The following is a 17,990-nucleotide window of genomic DNA, read 5'->3' as shown; positions in this document are numbered from 1 at the left end:
GTTCATTGTGTGTGACCAAGGGACGATGTGGCCACAGCCCTTCAAACTCTCAGGAAGCCTAGGCGGGACTAAACGGTGCTTGCAAACAAAGAACATGCCTGCTCGTTAAGACAGGCTGGTCAAGTTTACTACCAAAACTCTACATCAGCACTTGCCAACCCTGTCCAGCTTTGGGTAGCCAGAGCCGCACTCAGATCACTTGAAAGCATCTCCTAGTAGTGGCCAGTACTAAGCTCAGAGCTGTACCTCCCTGACGCCTACATGGAGGAAAACTCAAACTGTGTCCCCTTCTCCTTAAGCTGCCTTAGAGCTTGTGACAGGAATTTCATCCCACTGCTTGGAAAAGCTCCAAGGTTGCAGCTTAAGGGAACTGGAGTTCCCTGGGTCTCAGAGTAATTCTAGAGCTAGAGTGGTGACAGACATCAACTCTAGATCAGACTACACATGCCAGCACTCACCACTGACCCAGCATGGCAACCTCCTTCTGTCCTACCCAAAGGTTTCAAACCCAACACACTGTCTTCATACTGCCGGAAGCTACCTTATTTATAATTTGTAACACCATTAACGTGTTCCGTGAGACGGGACTACAGATACATTATGCAGACAAGCAAGCCGCCATTTGGAAGCACCGGAGCCTTATGGCGAGACATTTTTTCTACAACAGAGAGAGCAACGGTGAATAAACAAAGACTGAGTCCTTCTCCTCAAGGGAAAAGCATGCAGCAGATCAATGACTGTTGAACAGACAGGCAGAATTCTCAGAAAAAGCAACCCCTAACTCCCAGCAAGAAAAAGAAGGTTGTTCCTCTGCAGGACAGAGATGGAGGATGAAGAAAAGGGCAAAAGGAGCAGGACAGAAGTGGAGAGAGTAAAAGAGAAGGGAGCAACAGAATGACAGATAAAGGCAGAATGGAAGAGCAAGCAGGACAAACAAATAGGATGGAGAGCTACAGGGAATCAAAACACAATGGGTTTGTATGGCAAGGTTTGGGGAGGTGGAGGAAAAGGAGGAGAAAGAAGAAACAATGTGTGATCAACTGACCACAGCTGCCGTTCCCCATCCCCCTGCAGGGAGGAGACAGGGAAATTGGGAGTAAAGTTAAGCCCAGTAGAAGAGAGGGCAGGACGGAAGGTGTTTTGAAGATTTGCTTTTACTGCTCATTCTCCTGTTCTGATTTGACGGCTAATCAGTCACACTCATTTCCCCAAGTTCAGCCTGTTATGCCCATGAAGGTAATGGCAGTCATCTCCCCCCATCCTTACGCAGGCCCATGAGCTTTTTATTGTATCTTGTCTTCCCTGTCCAGCGGACGAGGGGGAGCGGTAAAGAGCAGCTTCAGTCCAGCCTGGATCACCCCACCACACACACAAATCACAGCAGCGCAGAGGAGTGGCAGGGAGCGCCAGCGACACAACAGAGAGACAGCGTTCCACAGACCCAGGACTCACCACGGCTCTCACTTTTGGTACCACTGTGAAAATGTGACATTTTAGATGCTTCTTTCTCCTTCTCTCCTCCCGGTCGCTCGTCTGTCCTCCATTTAAGGTCACCTGTGGGTGTCTCACCTCACAGCTCTCCCTCACAAGACAAGGCCTCCTAGACACGTAACCTCGCTCCCTTGTATGCCCGGAGGCCGCAATATGCTTTGGGTTACGCACAGACCCTGCTGTGCACACTGGCAGCCAGGCCTGCTGCGGGCTGCAGAGGTGGATCCTTCCTCATCCGCAGGGGCAGGCTCTTTGGTGCCTGCAGCAGGAGGCAGCTGCTAGCCACATGGCCTTGGACGACTTCTCTTTTGCCTTTCCCTGGCCTGTCCAGCTCCTGCCGCAGCAGCTCCTGCCCACAGCCAGGCTGTGCCCCCTGGTCCCCTCTTGCACACGCACTGCGGAGGGAGCAAGGCCAGGCAGAAACAACCTCCACCAGCCTAAGGTAGGTGCAGCCAACGGCATCCCCAGGGGAGGAACAGCCTGCAGCGTCCTCAGCCCAGCCCCTGGCAGAGGGAAAGAAGCACAAGTGACCATTATTGGCGTCGCTCGGCCCTGGCTGGAGCCCCTCCTGCCGCAGGGCCTTCCTGAGCAGCAGTGGGGGGCCAGTGGCCGCTTTCATGGCAGCACTGAGGGGCTGCCTGGAGCTGGGGGCCCAGCTGCGGGAGAGATGCTGCAGCAGGGCGGGCAGCAGCATGGGGCAAGTGGGGCCACAGTAGGCTCAGCAGGTCTGGTGAGCTAGGGAGGCACCCGGGGCTGGCGACCGCCTGTGGGGTGGCCTCCTGCTTCCCCTCCTCCCTCCCCTCAGCCCCCAGCCCCTCCAGGACTGCCCAGACACAGATCATGGGCGGCTGAAGCTTCCCATTCCCCCCACCACCATCACCTCGAGGCAGCCAGCGGGCAGGAGACCACCTCAACCCGTCACAGGGGCTCACTTGCCTCACCCATGGTCCTGGCACTCCCCACACCGTCAGCTCCCAGGCAGACGCCTGACACCCCCCTGTATCTCATGATGCCCCGTAACACCCCGCTGTATCCCATAATGCCTCCCAACAGCCTTACCACATTCCCTAAGGAATGTTGGTTACTTTACCCATTTTCTTCTCCAGGAAGTGACAAGCATTCCCGCTGCTGCAGAAAATCAGTACTGCTGGCTGAGCTGGAGGGACGGGAGCTGTTCCCTGCACATGAGGCCTGCCAGCTTTCCCCAGCCAGCTGCATGCAGTTGTGCAACACAGAAGAAAAACAGAGAGAATCAAACGATGAAAATGGCAAATGGATGAAAATTGGGGATCTTATCCAAAAAAATCTGAGTAGGTAAGGCATGCTACAAGGACAAAACTCCACGCTTTTGCTTCATTGAGAACTCACTGTTATTTCATCTCCCCTCCTCCTCAAGCTTCTGCCCAATGTTTTCAGCAGTATCAGGGGACTCATTCTGCACCTGCTCAAACTAGGACAAATCCTGCACCAAACCTGGGTTATTCATTGACTGTGAAGCTCCAGCACCGAAGGAACTCTCTGAACGAGCTCATCTGAGAAAGCGTGTAATAGCAAAAAAAACCCTTTAATCAATGATTCTCTGCCTGGCAGCCATCCTGAAAGCAGAACCCGTACTTTCCCCGAAGAAAGCTTTTTGTGATACCCTGCTCCTACGAGGCGCCACTTTTCTGTAACCCGCCGGTGCTGGGCCGAACTCCCCCCTGCCGCGGGGGCTCCGCAGGCGCTGCTCCCTGCCCGCACCGGGGCTACGGGTACCTGCGCCAAGGCAGCGCCCGGCGCTCCCGGCACAGCGCAGCCCCACGCCCCCCAGCGCGGCTCCGGCACCCCCGGCCCCGCTCCCCGCCCCGGCCCGGGCCCCGCTGCCCCCCCCGGCGCTCTCCCCCGCGCCCGCCGCTCGCTGCCCCGGCCCCCGCTCACCGGCCCCGGCGCGGCCGCGGCCCGGCGGCGCTCAGCGGCCGCTCCGCTCCCCGCCCCGGCCCCGCCGCCGCCGGCCCCGCTGCCCGCCCCGGGGTCCCCCCGCCCCGGCCCTCAGCCGGAGCCCCGTGCGGAAAGGGGCCCTGGCCCGACGCCTCCCCCGGGCTCCTTCGCAGCCCCTCGCCCGGCGCCAAGGGGGCGCGGACGCAGCCGGGGGGGAGGCGGCGGGTTACTCGGGGCACGGGGAGCGAGCCCCGGGAGCGAGCCTGCTGCGGGGCTGGGGGCCTCCGCGCACCCCCTGCCGCGGGACGCCTCCGCCATAGTTCCCGCAGCCCAGCTAACAGGCGGCCCACAGCAGAGGAGAGTGACAGCCCCCGGCGGCCAATCAGAGCGAGCGTCCCCTCAGAGGAGGGCGGCACTACACCAGGGATTCCCTGTTGATGTTAGAGCCCTGTCCTGCTGCTGCCCTTCCCGATGAGCTCCCTCTTTCCCACCACCACCTTCAGCAGCACCTGAGCATCCTTCTCCTCCTGCTGCACCGCCTGGCTACCCCAGACACCCTTGGGGCCGCCAGCTGCCCTGACAGGGGCCACTGGGGCCAAAGCGCGGCTCGTGGCAGCCAGGGGGTTCAGGAGCAGCCCGGCAGAACGGGGCCAGTGCAGGCCCTGGGAGTGCTACCAAAATTATACCCAGGAAAACTCTCCAAACCAAATGATAGTTCACAAAGCCGACCCTGGGTTATGGCAGCACGGGGTGCATGGGGCAGCTTTCCTCCTAACACGCACACCAACATACTCGGGGGTACACAGTATATACGGTAGAGTACTTGCATTGTACAGTACTATTCATTGCATTCAGGCACAAAATTGGTTACCAGTTTCATGCTTCTAATGCAAATTAGTAACTGCAACATCTTACCGCCTCGTCTCCTCTTGCAGCCAGAACTTTTTCACTTGGAGACTTCTTTCTGCATCATTTATGTAATGGTATTCTTATCGTTATTTGTTCCTTCCCCAGATTGACTCCCTTGGTTAGAAGTCCTTTCAGTCATCAGTTCTGATGACTTGAGACGGTGGGCACTTGAGAACTAACCCCATGAGAGGGTGCAAACCGCCAGCATATCCCTGTTAATGAGATCAGTTTGGAAATTCAGGAGTTTAGGCAGCAGGAGGGGATTGCACAGTGGCCTTTTCCAGCAGCTCCTCTGGTGACACATGGCTGCAGAACGAGGCGTGCTGCCAGCCGCCCTTATGCATGATGAGAAGTTCCCGACCCAGAGCCATCCCACTCAGGCCACACAGGCACTTGGCTGCCCGTCACCCTTTATTGCTGACGGCTGGAGCTGCCTAACTTCCTGCTCGGTGGCCGGGGTGGTGGGGGTTTGGCCAGGGACCCCCACTCCCGCTCAGCTGCCGTGGTGCTGGAGTCACTCTGAAGGGGCTGGACGAGGAGTCCTGGTGGCGCCTGGCAGAGCTGCCCATGGGACGAGGCTGGCTTGGCAGTACCTGGGGTTGAGAATCAGGGCTTAGCCCCCCTGTAGCCTCCAGGGTGGGTGCTGGCTGCGGGCAGCTCTGCCAGCCCAGGACGGGGCAGGCAGCAGGGGCACCTGCCCTGCCAGAGACACCCCGAAACGGGGTCCTGGCCCCCACCCTGAAGCAGACAGGCTGCAGTCCCACACTGGCCAGGGCTGCCCTGCCATGGCTCCCCACCTTGCTCCAGCTCCAGCTCCAATGCGGGGACCAGCTGCCCCATGCGCCAGCCCTCCCCCTCCATCCTGTTTCAGCCCTCCCCATCCCATTCCCGACCCCCTCCCACCCTGCCCGGCTGGGGGCACCGACCCTTGCTCACCCCCACCCACCGGCTTACAGAAGGGTGCCCTCTCCTCCGCAGTGCCCTGACGGGGCCATACCCAGCTGGCTGCACGAGGTCCCGCCCTGCAGGGCTGTGAGAGCAGGCAGCCGGTGTCCAGCACGTCCCTCTGCTGATCTTGGCCTTATCCATCAGGGATCCTGGCAGAAAACTGCAGTGGGAGATAGGCTGGGGGGAGCCAGGGGGAACACTGGCACCCCAGAGGTGCCCTGCCCACCCTGCCGTCCCCTTGGCTGTTGCTGGATCCCATCCCCAAGTGTACCCTGGCCGTACCCTCCTTGCCCACGAGCAGAGGAAGCTGCCTGTCCCGTCAGCCCCTGTAGGTGCGGCCGTCCTGGCCCAACAGCTCCATCTCGTCATTGCGCTGGGAGGGAGAGAGCAGGCTGGCTGAAACATGGGGCTGAATTCAGCATCCCCAGGCAACCCTCCCACACCCAGCTCTCCCTGCAGAAACTGAGACTCACCCACCTCCCCATGCTCAGCATCTCCCTCCCGCCTTGATCACCCCCACCATGTCCCTACCTTTGTCATCCCTACCTGGATGGGCAGCTGGGTGTGGGGCTGGTGCAGCCGCGGGGTGCTGGGTGGTTGAGGCTGGCGGCTGGGCCACTGCTGCAGCAAGGTGGTGAGGGTGTGCCTTCCGCCACACTGCAGCGGCATGCTGGGGTACTGGTGTTCAGGCATCTGCTCCCTGTGGGATGGGGCACGGTGATGCTTAGCGCCTGGCACCGTGGCACCCCGTGCTTCACCCTATGACACCTATGAATCTCTGTGACAGCTCTCTGGGATAATAGTGACATTGGTCATAAACACTGAGGTTGCTTACAAAGAAGTCGTATCGCATTGCAGGTCAGAGTCCCCCCCGGGATATTTGAAGTGCACAATTGTCTAATCCATATGCTGTTACACGGATGCCCAGAGCCCAGATTTTGCCTCACGCTCACGTGAAACTTTATTGGATTTTGTTTGCTGGATTTTGCCTCTGTCCAGTTTTGTTTGCAGGGTTTGGTTTAGGTATTGAGTGTTTGTGATTTTGAAACTTTGTACACATGGGATCTGGTCATTCTGCTAGAGGGGGTTGGTTCTTCAGAGTTCTTTTGGGTTGTTTATTAAGATACTGGAGCAAGTTTTGGGGTGACCCCTCACTCAGAAAAAATGGGCCGAATATTGTCATCACTGGTGGCCCTTGTATACCTTAGGTGATCAAGAGAAATGGCCTAGGAAGGGAAGCTCCAATACAGAATGGCAGTTCATGTTCTTTTGGTACATGCAAAGGACAATGGGAAGAAGTCCCATAAGTGGGTTTGGTTTTTTGGCCTTGAGAAAGGATCATGGAACAAGAAGTAAATACACATTCATGATACTTGATGGTAATGTAGTAATAATGATGGAGGGGAAGTTAATTATTAATTGCCTTGGTGTTGTTCTGCTTGTAGTATTGGGAAAAGGTGTTTGAAAGGGGAGAATGAAGAAGAGGATGTGCAATTTCTGGTTTCAGGGCAGTGTTGCTGGTAATAGGGAGAGATTTTTGCTGAAGGAAAAAGAATGGTGTTGGGGAAAGCTCAGGAAGAGGATGCGAGGATAAATGGCTTTCGCTGCTTTGTTTGTGGGGCAGTCAGCTCCAGATAGAAGAAGAAAGATGCAAAAAGGTCGCTGCTATGTGTGGAAATGTTTGTAACTCGGTTGCTAGAAACTGCTTAAAAGGTTTATAATAACTGAGAGGAATGGGGGGGGGTGTTGGGGGGGGGGTTGTGTGGTAGAAAAAGAAAAAAAAAAAGAGCAAATAAAAAGAAACAAAATGCCCCAGCCTTGGCACTTACCCAAATCCAAAGCTCATCTCAGGGAGGAGTTTCCCGAGAGGACGAGAACGTGGAAGAGGACAAAGAAGAGGAAGGAGGAAATCTAAGGACTAGAGTCCCTCTGGGGAAAGATCAGTGTGTGATTTGAGAGGAAAAAGAACACAGGGAAAATAGATGACTAAGGAAACAATCAACTAATGAGATCCCCCCGCCTGCATCTGTTGCAGAGGCAGATCTGCCTGTGATTGGTACGAAAGATTCAGATTGACGGGAACCGGGGTTTTTAGGAATTGTACTTACTGCCCAGCTGAAAGCCTGGCTTCAGTTAAGCTGGGGAGTGAAACAGTGACATTCTTAGTTGGTACAGGAGCAAGAGTCTGTGCTAAGAGCTGTAAAGGACCTACGAGGAAATTGTCTATGTCAGTGATTGCTGCCATGGGAAATTGAGAACCCAGACCTTTCTTTACACATGAATGATCGTACATGACAGAATGTCCCCCGCCTCTGATGGGAAGAGGCTTATGGAAGGAACTGGAGCACAGATAACTTTTGATCAGAATGAAGGTGGGATACATATTCCACAACAGAATGCCTGGAAGGCACAGTTATATCTGGAATATTACTCGATAACGAAGAAAGCTGACTATAAGGCAGAGGAAATGGAAGCCCCTTCTGAAATCATGAATGCAGCGATTCCTTTGGTCTGGGGAACTGAGCAGCCTGGAAGAGCTGAATCAGCAGAACCAGTAAGTGTGGAATTGAACGTGGGAGTTGAAACTCCCCAAAGATCTTTCTCAGCTGGGAAAATCCCCGACCAAAATGAGAAACACTACTTGGGATTGGGTTGGGGTTTGATGGCAATGTTGTGTGTCAGTCACAGAATTCAAGTCTGGAAGATTAGCCTCATGCTGATAAAGCTTCTGGCTAGCTTGTGATGGGCAGCTCTAGGCGGTGGTGGGAAGCCAAGTGGGAAGAGTGAATGTTGTGAGCCCTGCACCTGAAACAGCCAGCAAAGAGTAGGAAAAATTTCTCCTGATGCTGCTGAGGGCTTGCTTATCTTTCATCCTTGTTCTTCACCTTTCTGTCCTTTTTTTCTTTAATCTTCTGGCCACCAGAAGCCTCTTGCTTCTGTATTTTAGTGTTTCTTTCCACTTGTGCTGTCACCCCACCCTGCACAGCCAAGTTCTCCCTTCCTGGGCTTTTGGTTTTCACTTGCTGGCCAGAGCCTGCAAACTCGGAGTGATCTGGCACATGTCGGACAAGGGAGCATTTCTCATGCTGCCGCTGACCTGCCCATCCACTGAACAGCAGAGCAGATGCTCTGTGGTCGCTTCAGCAACATGCACTTCCTCCTCCTCCAGAGAGGGGATGGTGAAGCCTTTGACTCCTGTGAGAATCCTTAGGGGACGTCTGCCGGTTGGTTGGCCTCAAGAGAGGCCACAAGGCCAAACTTTACTTTGTGTTGAGCGTGCATAAATGCTTTCCTTTCTTTCTGGCCAATTTTTTAAAGAACGGGTAGAACATACACACACACAGGCAGGCGACTGAGTGGAAGCATGCAAGTGCACTTGGGCCAAAGGATGGCAACTGGTCCTGCCCAGCTCCATGTGCCAGCACATCTCCACCTCACCAGCGCTGAGCGGCTGCAGCCATCACTGCTCCCAGCCCTCGGCCGTGGGGCCAGCCGGCACCAGTGCCATTACCAACGCCACTGCCAACACCAGCAGCACCTCTGCCCCTGTGCCACTGCGTCATCAGCGCTGGCAGCTGGTCCGGGGGCTCCTGTTCTGTCTCCTGCATGGCGGCAGTGCCCAGCAGACCCGCTGGCACATGGTGGTGGTGATGCGGGGCCGGTGCTGCTGTGGGATGGCCACCCTCCCGCTGCGGGCTGGGGCCGGCCGGTATCCAGGGAGTATGCCCACAGTCAGCGGGGCTTCATGGTGCCATTGTGATGTCACTAGTGACGTGAGCCACTCTTTTCATCATCTCTTCTTTCTCTCCCGTCCTTCCCAAGGCTGAATCCCTTAATTAGGAATCTCTTCAGTCATCAATTTTGACAACTTTACAGGGGGTCAGCTTAACCTCACCTTTGTGCACACAAGTCTTACACATGCAGTTCAACACTAAATGAGAGTTTAGCACTCACTCAGAGCCCCCTAATTTGGGAGTTTATATGACAGAGCCAGTGCTGCCTCCCTGCCCACCCGGTGATCTCTGCCGCAGAGTTTCTTTGGGTTTCCTTGCCCACTCTGTTACAGAGCAGCCAGAGCCGGCAGGCTTCTGAACATTGTGGGATTTCTCCTTTCAGGTCTGGTTGATCTGAATGAGGTGGGCACCTGGGGGGCTGCTCCTATGCCAACCTAAATGGATATTCCCACGTGCGTGCAGCTGTATTCCAAAGAGCCAGACACACACATACACACAGAGAGAGTGCCACAATGAATGTGAAGGGCAAAACAGATTGACACAGACAAAGCAATACCTTGACAAGCATCCCGGCAGATGTAACCACTGCTTACATCCATGTGAATGCAGTCCAGGCATTTCCTGGGTTTCCAGAGGATCAAGATGGCATGTTCTACTGAAACAGAAACACAGCTTCACTCCCTGGATTCATAAGCACAGCGTGTTCATAGATGCCTCAGATAACAGTCTGGAAATTAAGTCCATGTCATATGTGGGGCTCAAAGCCAAGGCTCCCTCACCAGTGCCTGGTGCAAGCCTTGGGTTTTTCTAGATCTCTGTTTCCTGGGCCCTGAGAGTCCACGTTCAAGTTCGCTTGCGCCTCATACAGACGCACACAGGGATCCCACCAGGAGCGGGCCTAAGGCATTCTGTGCTTCCAACTGCCATCCCCAAGGCCCTGAGCCTCGCAGTGACCTGCCTTCCCTTGTTCCACTGCACCCTCATCCTTCTTGCTCAGCAGGCAGAGCTTCAGCCCTTTGCTGTGACCCTTTGTGCCCGACTTGTCTGCCTGCAACCTGCCTCTTTCGGCAGGTGCCGGGTGTGGAAGTCCTGGCCTTGCACACGAGACTGAAGAGGACTGGCGCCTGGTTAGCCACAGAAATGAAACACTTTATTGCAGGGACTCAGCCAGCTGAGCTCTTCCGTTGAGAGGAGCGCGGGCAGGACAGAGGCTGCCTTTGCATCAGCAGGCATTGCCCCAGCGGGAAACGGTGGTGGCGCGCTGCAGCCAGCCCTGGATCCTCTTCGTCCTACTGCTCAAAAATTTTCTCCCTTTAGGAAATGCACAAACTCCTGCAGCCGAGTAAGTAAATCCCGCAGCTTCTGCACTGGAAATGGGCAGGGTGTAAACCTTCCCACTTCTGTTGGTGTTGGCCTCTGAACAGGAGTGGAGGTGAAGGCTGGCTGCGGCATTGCAGTAGTCGTTACTGCTGTGTGCAGGCCCATCTGTTCCAGGATCCAGCTGTAGAAGTGCTGGGTGGAGGTGTAGACTCCGGGCTTCTTTGCTCTCGCACAGCCCATCCCCCAGCTGGTCAGGCCAACAAGCCAGAAGTAGTCAGCGCTCTTGTCTTGGCACACAAGAGGCCCACCGCTGTCCCCCTGCAGCAGAGGAGAAAGGATGAAGGGGTTGTTGGGTGGCCACCGTCAGCCCAGTGGCTGGCTCCTTCCCTCTCGTGGCACTTCCAGAGCTGTATTTAGTGGCCAGCCAAGCTCTGGAGAAGCTTGCCTGGGAGGGGGCGGTGGGCCTGTAAGGCAGGGCTCACTCTCCCTGCGGCACACTTGTCCTGCAGGTGCTGCAGAAGGATGTTGCACATTTGGGATGGTGAAGCTCTGGGCTGCCAAGTGCACTGGGTGGGCTTTGTGGACATAGTGCCAGGCCTTTGGGACAAGGCAGGCAGGCCCTGGGCAAAGGCGTGCAAAAGGGGAAGGGGGGTAAGGCCCTCAGCAGTGGGGACACAGCAATGGGAGTGTGAGAGGCCAGGAGAAGCCCGTGACGGTGCAGGTTTGGGCAGTTGTGGCAGGGCTGCCCGTGCTGCCGGGGCTTGGCTTGTAGCACGCTCCTACCTGGCAAGTGTCGATGCCACCCTGCGGATAGCCAGCACAGATGTTGTGGGTGTGGATGGCCCCTTTGTACCAGCCGCTGCTGTTACAGACCCCGGCATCAATGAGGTGGACCTGGGCCTCCTGCAGCACATATGCCGATCCTCCAGCTGTGAAGAGCACAGAAAGAAATGAACACCCAGCAGCTCATTGCCAGTTCTCCTTCCCTGCATGACTGAAGCCCTATCCCGGGGCTCAGCTTTGCATGTGGGGAGGCGCTGGACCGCTCCTTCCTTTCTGCCTTGCTCTGGGTCAGTGGCTCACACCCCCCTCTCTAAGAGGCATATGTCCCCACAGCCTGATTCTGGCTTTCGCCTCTGCCGTCAGGAAGAGCAACCTGCCTCCCCAAGCTGGCCAAGCTTGCACTCGCAACGTGACTACATTTTGGGAACTCACCTCTTGCAATCCTGGCACCCCAGCCACTGACGTAGCACTCTGTCAGCTCCGAGACTCTCAGCGAGGCATCGGGCACGCAGGCAAGCTGTACATAGCTGTTGCACTGGACAGGCTGCTCCAGTTCCAGCAAGGCAATGTCATTCCTCTGTGTGACATTACTGTAGTGCTGGTGAACCAGCAGTCGCTTGATGTTGCGCACCTGGGCCTTAGGGCCCAGCTGAGTCAACCGGGTGGCTCCAACCACCACCTGCCACATGGTGATGTTCCTGGAAGGCAGATGGAGAGAGGGCTCAGAGGGAGCAGAGCCACATGCTGCAGCAGCACAGCAGTCGCCCTGCCTTCTGCTTGGCAAGGCAGAGAGGAAAGCAGTGCTTGGGAGGGTGCGACAGACCACATGCTCCTTGGGCTTAAGGAATGTCAAACTGGGGACTGCTGGGAAGCAGTGGCACAAGCTCAGCCTTCTCCTGAGCAGCCTCTCAGGTGGCTGCGGAGTGCCCAGGCACTGGGCGTACTGCAGAGTAACGGGACGGGAGTAGCACGTGCTGTTGCGCTCAGGGCACTTGCTAGTGTGTGGGGCTAGCCCCGATCCCTGGTCCTCCTTACCTGGCCTCGATGAAGCATTGGGCTGATGTGAGGACCCACTGTGGCCTGATGAGGGAGCCCCCGCAGATGTGCGCCATGCCTCCTTCCAAGGGAGCCTCGATGCTGACAATCCAGGGCCAGACCCCTGGCTGGGCATCTGTGCCACCCACGATACGCAACTTGCCATAGCGAAAAGCAATGGGCCGCCCACAGCTCCCCCTGTAACCAGAAATTCCTTACTATGTTGCTGGATGGCTTGCACCGTTCTGGCTAAAGTCCAGCCGTCTTCCCTCCCCACAACACATGGCCAGAAGGGCTGAGGAAACCCGTGGGGCATGCGCCTGCTCCACTCGCCCCGCTTTCTGCTTCAGCCCGTAGACGAGTTGTGCCGGTAGCCTGGATGCTGGCAAGCAGCTGAGCCTCCCACATGGCCTTCAAGAACCTCTGGGGAGGCCATGGGGGACAAGCAGGACCCCTCCAGAGAAGCTCACAAGGGTTGCCCAATCTCCCCCCCAGAGCCTCGGGCCACTTACCCACAGCTATCCCATGTGCCGTGCACAGGACAGCACATGGCCAGCAGGACAACGAGGAGGAGGAGAACATCCATCACTACCAGCCACATGTGGCAGCTGCAAGAACGAGGGCTTGTCACCACCAGTGTGGCTGCCGACGTACTGCCTGCAGGATTCCTGTTGCCTGGGGTTCTCTTGGACACGGGGCTGATGTCACAGAGTGCCTGGTTCCAGGTGCTGGGCGTGGTGGCGGTGGGGGAGGGACGGGTGGCAACAGGAGGGGTTCCAAGCAGGACTGGAGGCAGAAGCTGAGATCACACACCTCCGACAGAGCCCCACGCAATGCCCTGCTTGCACGATCAGGGTGGGCAGGCCCCGTGGCAGGCAGCAGCGCCTGGCTCCCAGCTCTGCCTGCTAACAGCTCACAGGGCAGCACCCAGCGTGGCCTCGCAGCCTCTTTGGGAAGTTCCCTGCCGCCCTGCTCTCTGCAGCCCTGTGCCACCAGGTCCTTCTCAAAAAACAGACACCAGAGAACAGCGCTACTACAGGCAGTACATACATGCTTCGGTGTCCAAGAGCCAATGCCTCTTATGGCTGCGGCCGGCAACAGTGCTGGGCAAGCCAAATAAGCCAAGCACAGCCCAGCAACGTCAACCTTCCTGCACAAAGCACAGTGAAATGCAGGTGCAGCACACTCCTCACTGGCTATGTCAGCCACAGCAATACCCTCTGGCAGGTGTCATGTCCTTGCTGTCTGTGAGCTTGATTGCAGTTCTGGGCGCACACTGAGCATCCACTTGTGGCAAGGACAAGCAATGTGAAGTTCTAAAGAGAGAAGGATGCTCCTGCTCTCAGCCCTACGTGCCATCGCTGTCCATGGCTTTGGTGAATCCTGCATCAGCCTTGTCTCATCAGTCTGCCTTCTGCCGCTGACTGAAGGAGCCTTGCTCACTCACCTGCTGGAGTGCAGGAGAGAAGCAGGAGCCAGGCATGTGCATTGCATTTGCACAGCAGGGCTAGGTCCCTGGAGGGTCGAGGGCAATGGCTTGAAGGGTGGCAGCCTCCAAGCTTGTGAAAGGTGCGGCAGCTCCCTGCTGCCATCCTGGCTTCTGTGGCGAGGCATAAGGCGCACAGCGGAGGGAGCAACCGGGTCCCGAGGAGGAGGAGCGGGCAGGCTCTGTCTGAAAGTGGAAGAGCTGCTCTCAAGGCCCTTGAGGCGCAGCAGGGCTTCCTAGGCCCCAGAACTGGCCTCCAAGCAAGCGGGCTCAAGGCTGCTTTGTGTTTTGAAAAGGGACCGGCTGCCGGTTCCCGTGTGTCTGCTGAGAGCAGGCAGAAGGCGGCCTTGGAGAAGACAACTTGTCTGCTGGGGAAACCCTGCTCTTTCAGCACCAGTTTTGGCAGGTGGCCAGCAGGGAATGCCGTCAGAGGTGGCCACACTTCACAGACGCTTGAAGGAAGAGATTGGGGTCATTTGGCGGAGAGGACTCTGGCAGAGACAGCAGTTCCCAGGCAAGCCCGTCAGTAATGGCACACAAGACCAAGGTGACCTAGCTAACAACACCCAAAGACCATGTGTGTTGACAGATGGGGCAAACCTGGGAGCAAAGGGGGGGAAAAAATAACTGGGGTTGGCCCCGTCTCTGGGAGGAGAGCAGGGCTGAGAGAGGCAGCACTCAGGGAAGATGAGGGGCACGTATCAGCACACGGCAAATGGAGAGAAGGGGGGATCAAGGAGCCGATCACACAGAAGCAAAGTGCTGGCTGCTTTGCTTGCCTGAGCCCTGCGCCTAATCACCACAGTACCCGCTGGCTTCTTTTGGAGAGCCACCCCAAAGCCCTTCCTGTGTGGTCCCATTCTGCACCTGCTGCGCAGTGGGTCTCTTAAAGGAAATGTATTTTGAATTAAGAAACTTAATGTGCTGAAGCTCCTACATTGCAGTACCAGTCATCATCACTTACACAGCCCTAATCCAAGGCTGGCTGAAAACAGTCAGGTTACTCAGTAGGAGAATAGAAGAACAATAGATGATCAATTTGTGTACACAGGTGCTCTCAGGTGTTTTTAAAAAAATTAGTAGATGTGACTAGGAACTGCTTGTTCAAAGACTAAGTGTGCACAAATGATTGTGTGTGTTAAAGCAGGCGGAAAGAAGATCATGATCCATGGAGGACCTTGGAACTGCAGCAGGGATTGGTGCTCGAGCTTGTATAGACACAACAATTAACATGATGAATCATGCTTGAGGGAGCATAGAGGAGTGGGGGACGGATGGCACCAAGGAAAGATAACACCTTGCTGTTGATTGATGGTAGTTGAACACCAATCGGGGATTGCCTAGTACGCAATGCTTAGCTCAAAAGAACCAATCTGTTTAAAATGTGCGATTGCTGAAACTATATATACCTGTGTTTCTATACAATAAATTGACATTTGCTTGCATCAAACAGCGTCCTGTCTCTCCATTGCAGTTTTCTGCCAGAGCAGCTGCTTGATTTCTAGTAGGAAAAGCCTGTTCACTCAGCAGCTTTGCTCCTGAAATGCATCAATGAGTCCTTGTCCCAATTTCAGAGGGACTTGCCTCGCAAAAGTACTGAGTATAATATATATATTCACACATACAGAGGAGCTTGTCTGATCTGCCAGTGTAATAGATTTGTGTCCTATAAACTCTTCAAGAGTTTATGGTGTTTAAAACGCTGTGAATTCAGCCGTCCCTTGTTCCCATGAATCTCACAGCAGGCATACAGTGATGGAAAGACGATGACAGCATCCATGCAAGAATGGCAGAAGAGCATCTTACCATGTCTCTCGGTTTCTGGAGTCACACAATTGGCAGCTTTACCCAAACGTTGTTTAAACAGCTTATGCTCTACGTCCTGCTGCTGCTCTCCTGTTACATCCATGGCATCAACACTCAAATCTGAAATCAGTGAGCAAGGAAAGCGGTCTATGAACACACAAGCGTTATGGCTTGTGGCAAGCTGAAGAAATGAAAAGACAGCATCTTTCAGCCAGCAGGGTAAGAACATGCCAAACCGGGAGAGCGTGTACGGCTAGGGTCAAGTGACCAACAGGGAATAAAACGCACGGTGCAGCACGCTAAATGGCCTTCCCAGGTACAGGGTTTGGTTTGGTGTCCTAGAAGAACCGTTTCCAACTTCCAAGAAAGTGTTACCCTGAAAGGTAGACACGCTTAAGGCAAAAAGTCAAAAGCAAACCCCTCAAAGCCCAGAACCATTTTCAGGAACACAGGAGTTAAGCCTGTAAGTGGCTGAAAGCTGCCTTCTACCTCTTCCCCCACCACCTTTCCCCCTTCAACATCAGCACATTTCCTTGTGATCCCTTTTCACAAAAAAAAGATGGAGGCCTGTGGTATCAGCTTGGTACCGAAGCACCACGATGCGCTTGCTGGCTACATGCTCTCTTAGAAGGCTGAAAGCTTCTCCGCACACAACAGCCGAGGCTTCCAGTCTCTCTGGCCTTCCCACGCCCTGTGAAACGTGAGGAAGAGACCGGTAACATCTCGGGGGGTCAGGAGGAAGTCAAGATGCTCTACATCTAGAGCCCAACGCATTACCCAAAGGAATTACCACAACAGAACAAGAGGCAGGAACGATCGGTAGACAGGCAGATAACACGCAGGGCAGCAATTCCCAGTCAGACTTGCAGGGCTTCCAGTCACTTCATCCCTCAACTTTGTTTTGAATGTAGTTAAAAGGTAACAGATTCTTAACACTCATTCTGCTTTTATAACTTCTGGAGAAAGGCTAACACATGGCATTGGCATTACAGTCCAATTATTGCCCAAGCAGCAGCGCAGCTCTCGGAAGCAGCAGGCACACGGAGCCTCATGGGCCCTCGGCAAGTACAAAAGTTATCCCTCCATAGTCAGCACTCTGACTCGCAAGCACAAGGCACATGCGGAAAAATAACATCTAGACTGACCTTCAGTTTAGCTTCCCTTGATCTGTCAACGTACAATTCCGGATGAACCTAGGTACAAAGAAAAAACAAGAGCCCCATTTCACTGGGAAGCAAATCCAAAGGCCTCTTCCCCTCGGCTGCTCTGGTCCAGGGGCTGAACTGTCACGACACAGGATCAGCGAGACACCTGAGCTACTGCCTCCCAACCCTCCCCGGTAGTTCAACGCTTGCCCTTCACAATACTTTTTAGAGAAATCAGCAGTCGGGGGGGAAAGGTGGGGATTCCACCGCCAGCTCTCTTTTCCTTCCCTTGCCCGCTCACAGGGGTGGGAAGAGACTCCTGAGCCACCCCCCTGCGACAGCACTACAGCAGGCCCTAAGGCAGCCTCTGCGGCCCGCGGGGGCCGGCGACCCCAGCCCGCTGCCACGGCCACGGCCAGCGGCTGGGGGAAAGACAAAGCCCCGCGCAGAGCTGCGGCGGCTGCAGCGGCTGCCCGGGCAGCCCGGAGGCGGCGGGGGGGCGGCAGGGCGCCGCGGGCCGACCCCCCTCCCGGGCCCCGCCGCCACAAGGGAGCACCGGGGCCGCCGCGCCGCCGCTCCTCGCCTCCTCGCTGAGGTAGCGGGGCAGCTCCGAGAAAAAATAAAAGGCAGCACCGTGAGCAGCCCGCTGACCACCGTCACTGCCGGGGAGACGAGAACCGCCGGCAGCCCCGCCGGTCCCGGGCCGGGTCGCCCGCCTCAGCCCGCCCGCCGCCGGCACCAGGCGCTCCCTGCCGCGGCCGAGCGCCGGCCCGCCACGTCCCCCCCAGCCGGCCGCTGCCTGACGGCCACGCCCGGGCTCGCCCACCGGCCCCCGTCTGCCCTCAGCCCGACCGCTCACCCAGCGCGCCGCCGCACGTCCCGGCCCGAAAGTCTTCCAGGCTCCCGGCGAAGGCCCCGCACCGCCACCGCCGCTCCAGCGCGCCGCGTGGGCCGGAAATGAACCCACCTTCCGGGGGCCGTATGCGTAGCCCATACGCGTACGTAGCTGGAAACCCCGCCCCAAGGCATCAAGCCTATTCTGCGAATGCGCTGCCCTTAGTTGGGATGGAGCGATGACCCTTAGTTTGGATGGAGCGCTGCTGCCATCTAGCGAAAACAAATGGGTACTGCAGCCAATCTATCGAACATAGACTGCGCAGTTTATTATAGGAATGGAATCAAAAATAACAAATGCTGAGAAAGAAAAATAGCTGAGCAGGTTTTTCTGAATTATGGTGACTGAATCTGATGAAAGGAGGAAGCAAAAATGCCATTTAGCAGACCCTCGGTATCACCAGGTACTCTTACAGAATGAGGACTTCCCACTTGGCTAGCACTAGCTAGGATAAATACCGGTAACAATTGGTTGCTGTTTCTGTCCCCTAAAGTCTGCTCTGAGGACTAAGGGATACATTC

The 17,990-nt window shown here is 55.9% G+C and overlaps 1 protein-coding gene, 1 long non-coding RNA gene and 1 other non-coding gene across 4 annotated transcripts; all 3 read right to left on the bottom strand.

Annotated features, from left to right (window-relative positions):
• Positions 1-381: 381 nt before the first annotated feature.
• LOC121088135 lies at positions 382-466 on the bottom strand. The gene has a single exon (XR_005827841.1). It is a non-coding gene; the product is annotated as a small nucleolar RNA SNORD45 (small nucleolar RNA).
• A 990-nt stretch (positions 467-1,456) lies between these two features.
• LOC121087998 lies at positions 1,457-3,451 on the bottom strand. 2 transcript variants are annotated; one of them, XR_005827806.1, is made up of 3 exons: positions 3,409-3,451; positions 2,582-3,023; positions 1,457-1,994 (listed from the first exon to the last, which is right to left on the bottom strand). It is a non-coding gene; the product is annotated as an uncharacterized LOC121087998 (long non-coding RNA). The 2 variants fall into 2 exon arrangements; XR_005827805.1 differs by lacking the exon at positions 3,409-3,451 and having other exon boundaries at positions 2,582-3,343.
• Positions 3,452-10,212: 6,761 nt separating this feature from the next.
• LOC121086537 (acrosin-like) lies at positions 10,213-17,639 on the bottom strand. Its single transcript, XM_040590439.1, has 8 exons — positions 17,434-17,639; positions 16,535-16,622; positions 15,430-15,549; positions 12,650-12,923; positions 12,138-12,335; positions 11,535-11,800; positions 11,103-11,248; positions 10,213-10,637 (listed from the first exon to the last, which is right to left on the bottom strand). Exons 1-8 carry the CDS (start codon positions 17,566-17,568, stop codon positions 10,296-10,298), a joined length of 1,569 nt encoding a protein of 522 aa, XP_040446373.1. The 5' UTR covers positions 17,569-17,639; the 3' UTR covers positions 10,213-10,295.
• Between the last annotated feature and the right edge of the window lie 351 nt (positions 17,640-17,990).

This window comes from Falco naumanni, chromosome 4, assembly GCF_017639655.2.
Source record: "Falco naumanni isolate bFalNau1 chromosome 4, bFalNau1.pat, whole genome shotgun sequence".
In the NCBI taxonomy this organism is placed as follows: domain Eukaryota; kingdom Metazoa; phylum Chordata; class Aves; order Falconiformes; family Falconidae; genus Falco; species Falco naumanni.
This window is presented reverse-complemented; position numbering and strand designations above follow the sequence as displayed.

Coding starts and splice junctions, on each gene's coding strand:
- LOC121086537 (XM_040590439.1), bottom strand. CDS start 17,568: ATGGGCTACGCATACGGCCCCCGGAAGGTGGGTTCATTTCCGGCCCAC. Junction 16,623..17,433: donor GACGTGCGGCGGCGCGCTGG/GTGAGCGGTCGG, acceptor CTTTGTACCTAG/GTTCATCCGGAATTGTACGT. Junction 11,249..11,534: donor GGGTGCCAGGATTGCAAGAG/GTGAGTTCCCAA, acceptor TGCTCTTCACAG/CTGGAGGATCGGCATATGTG.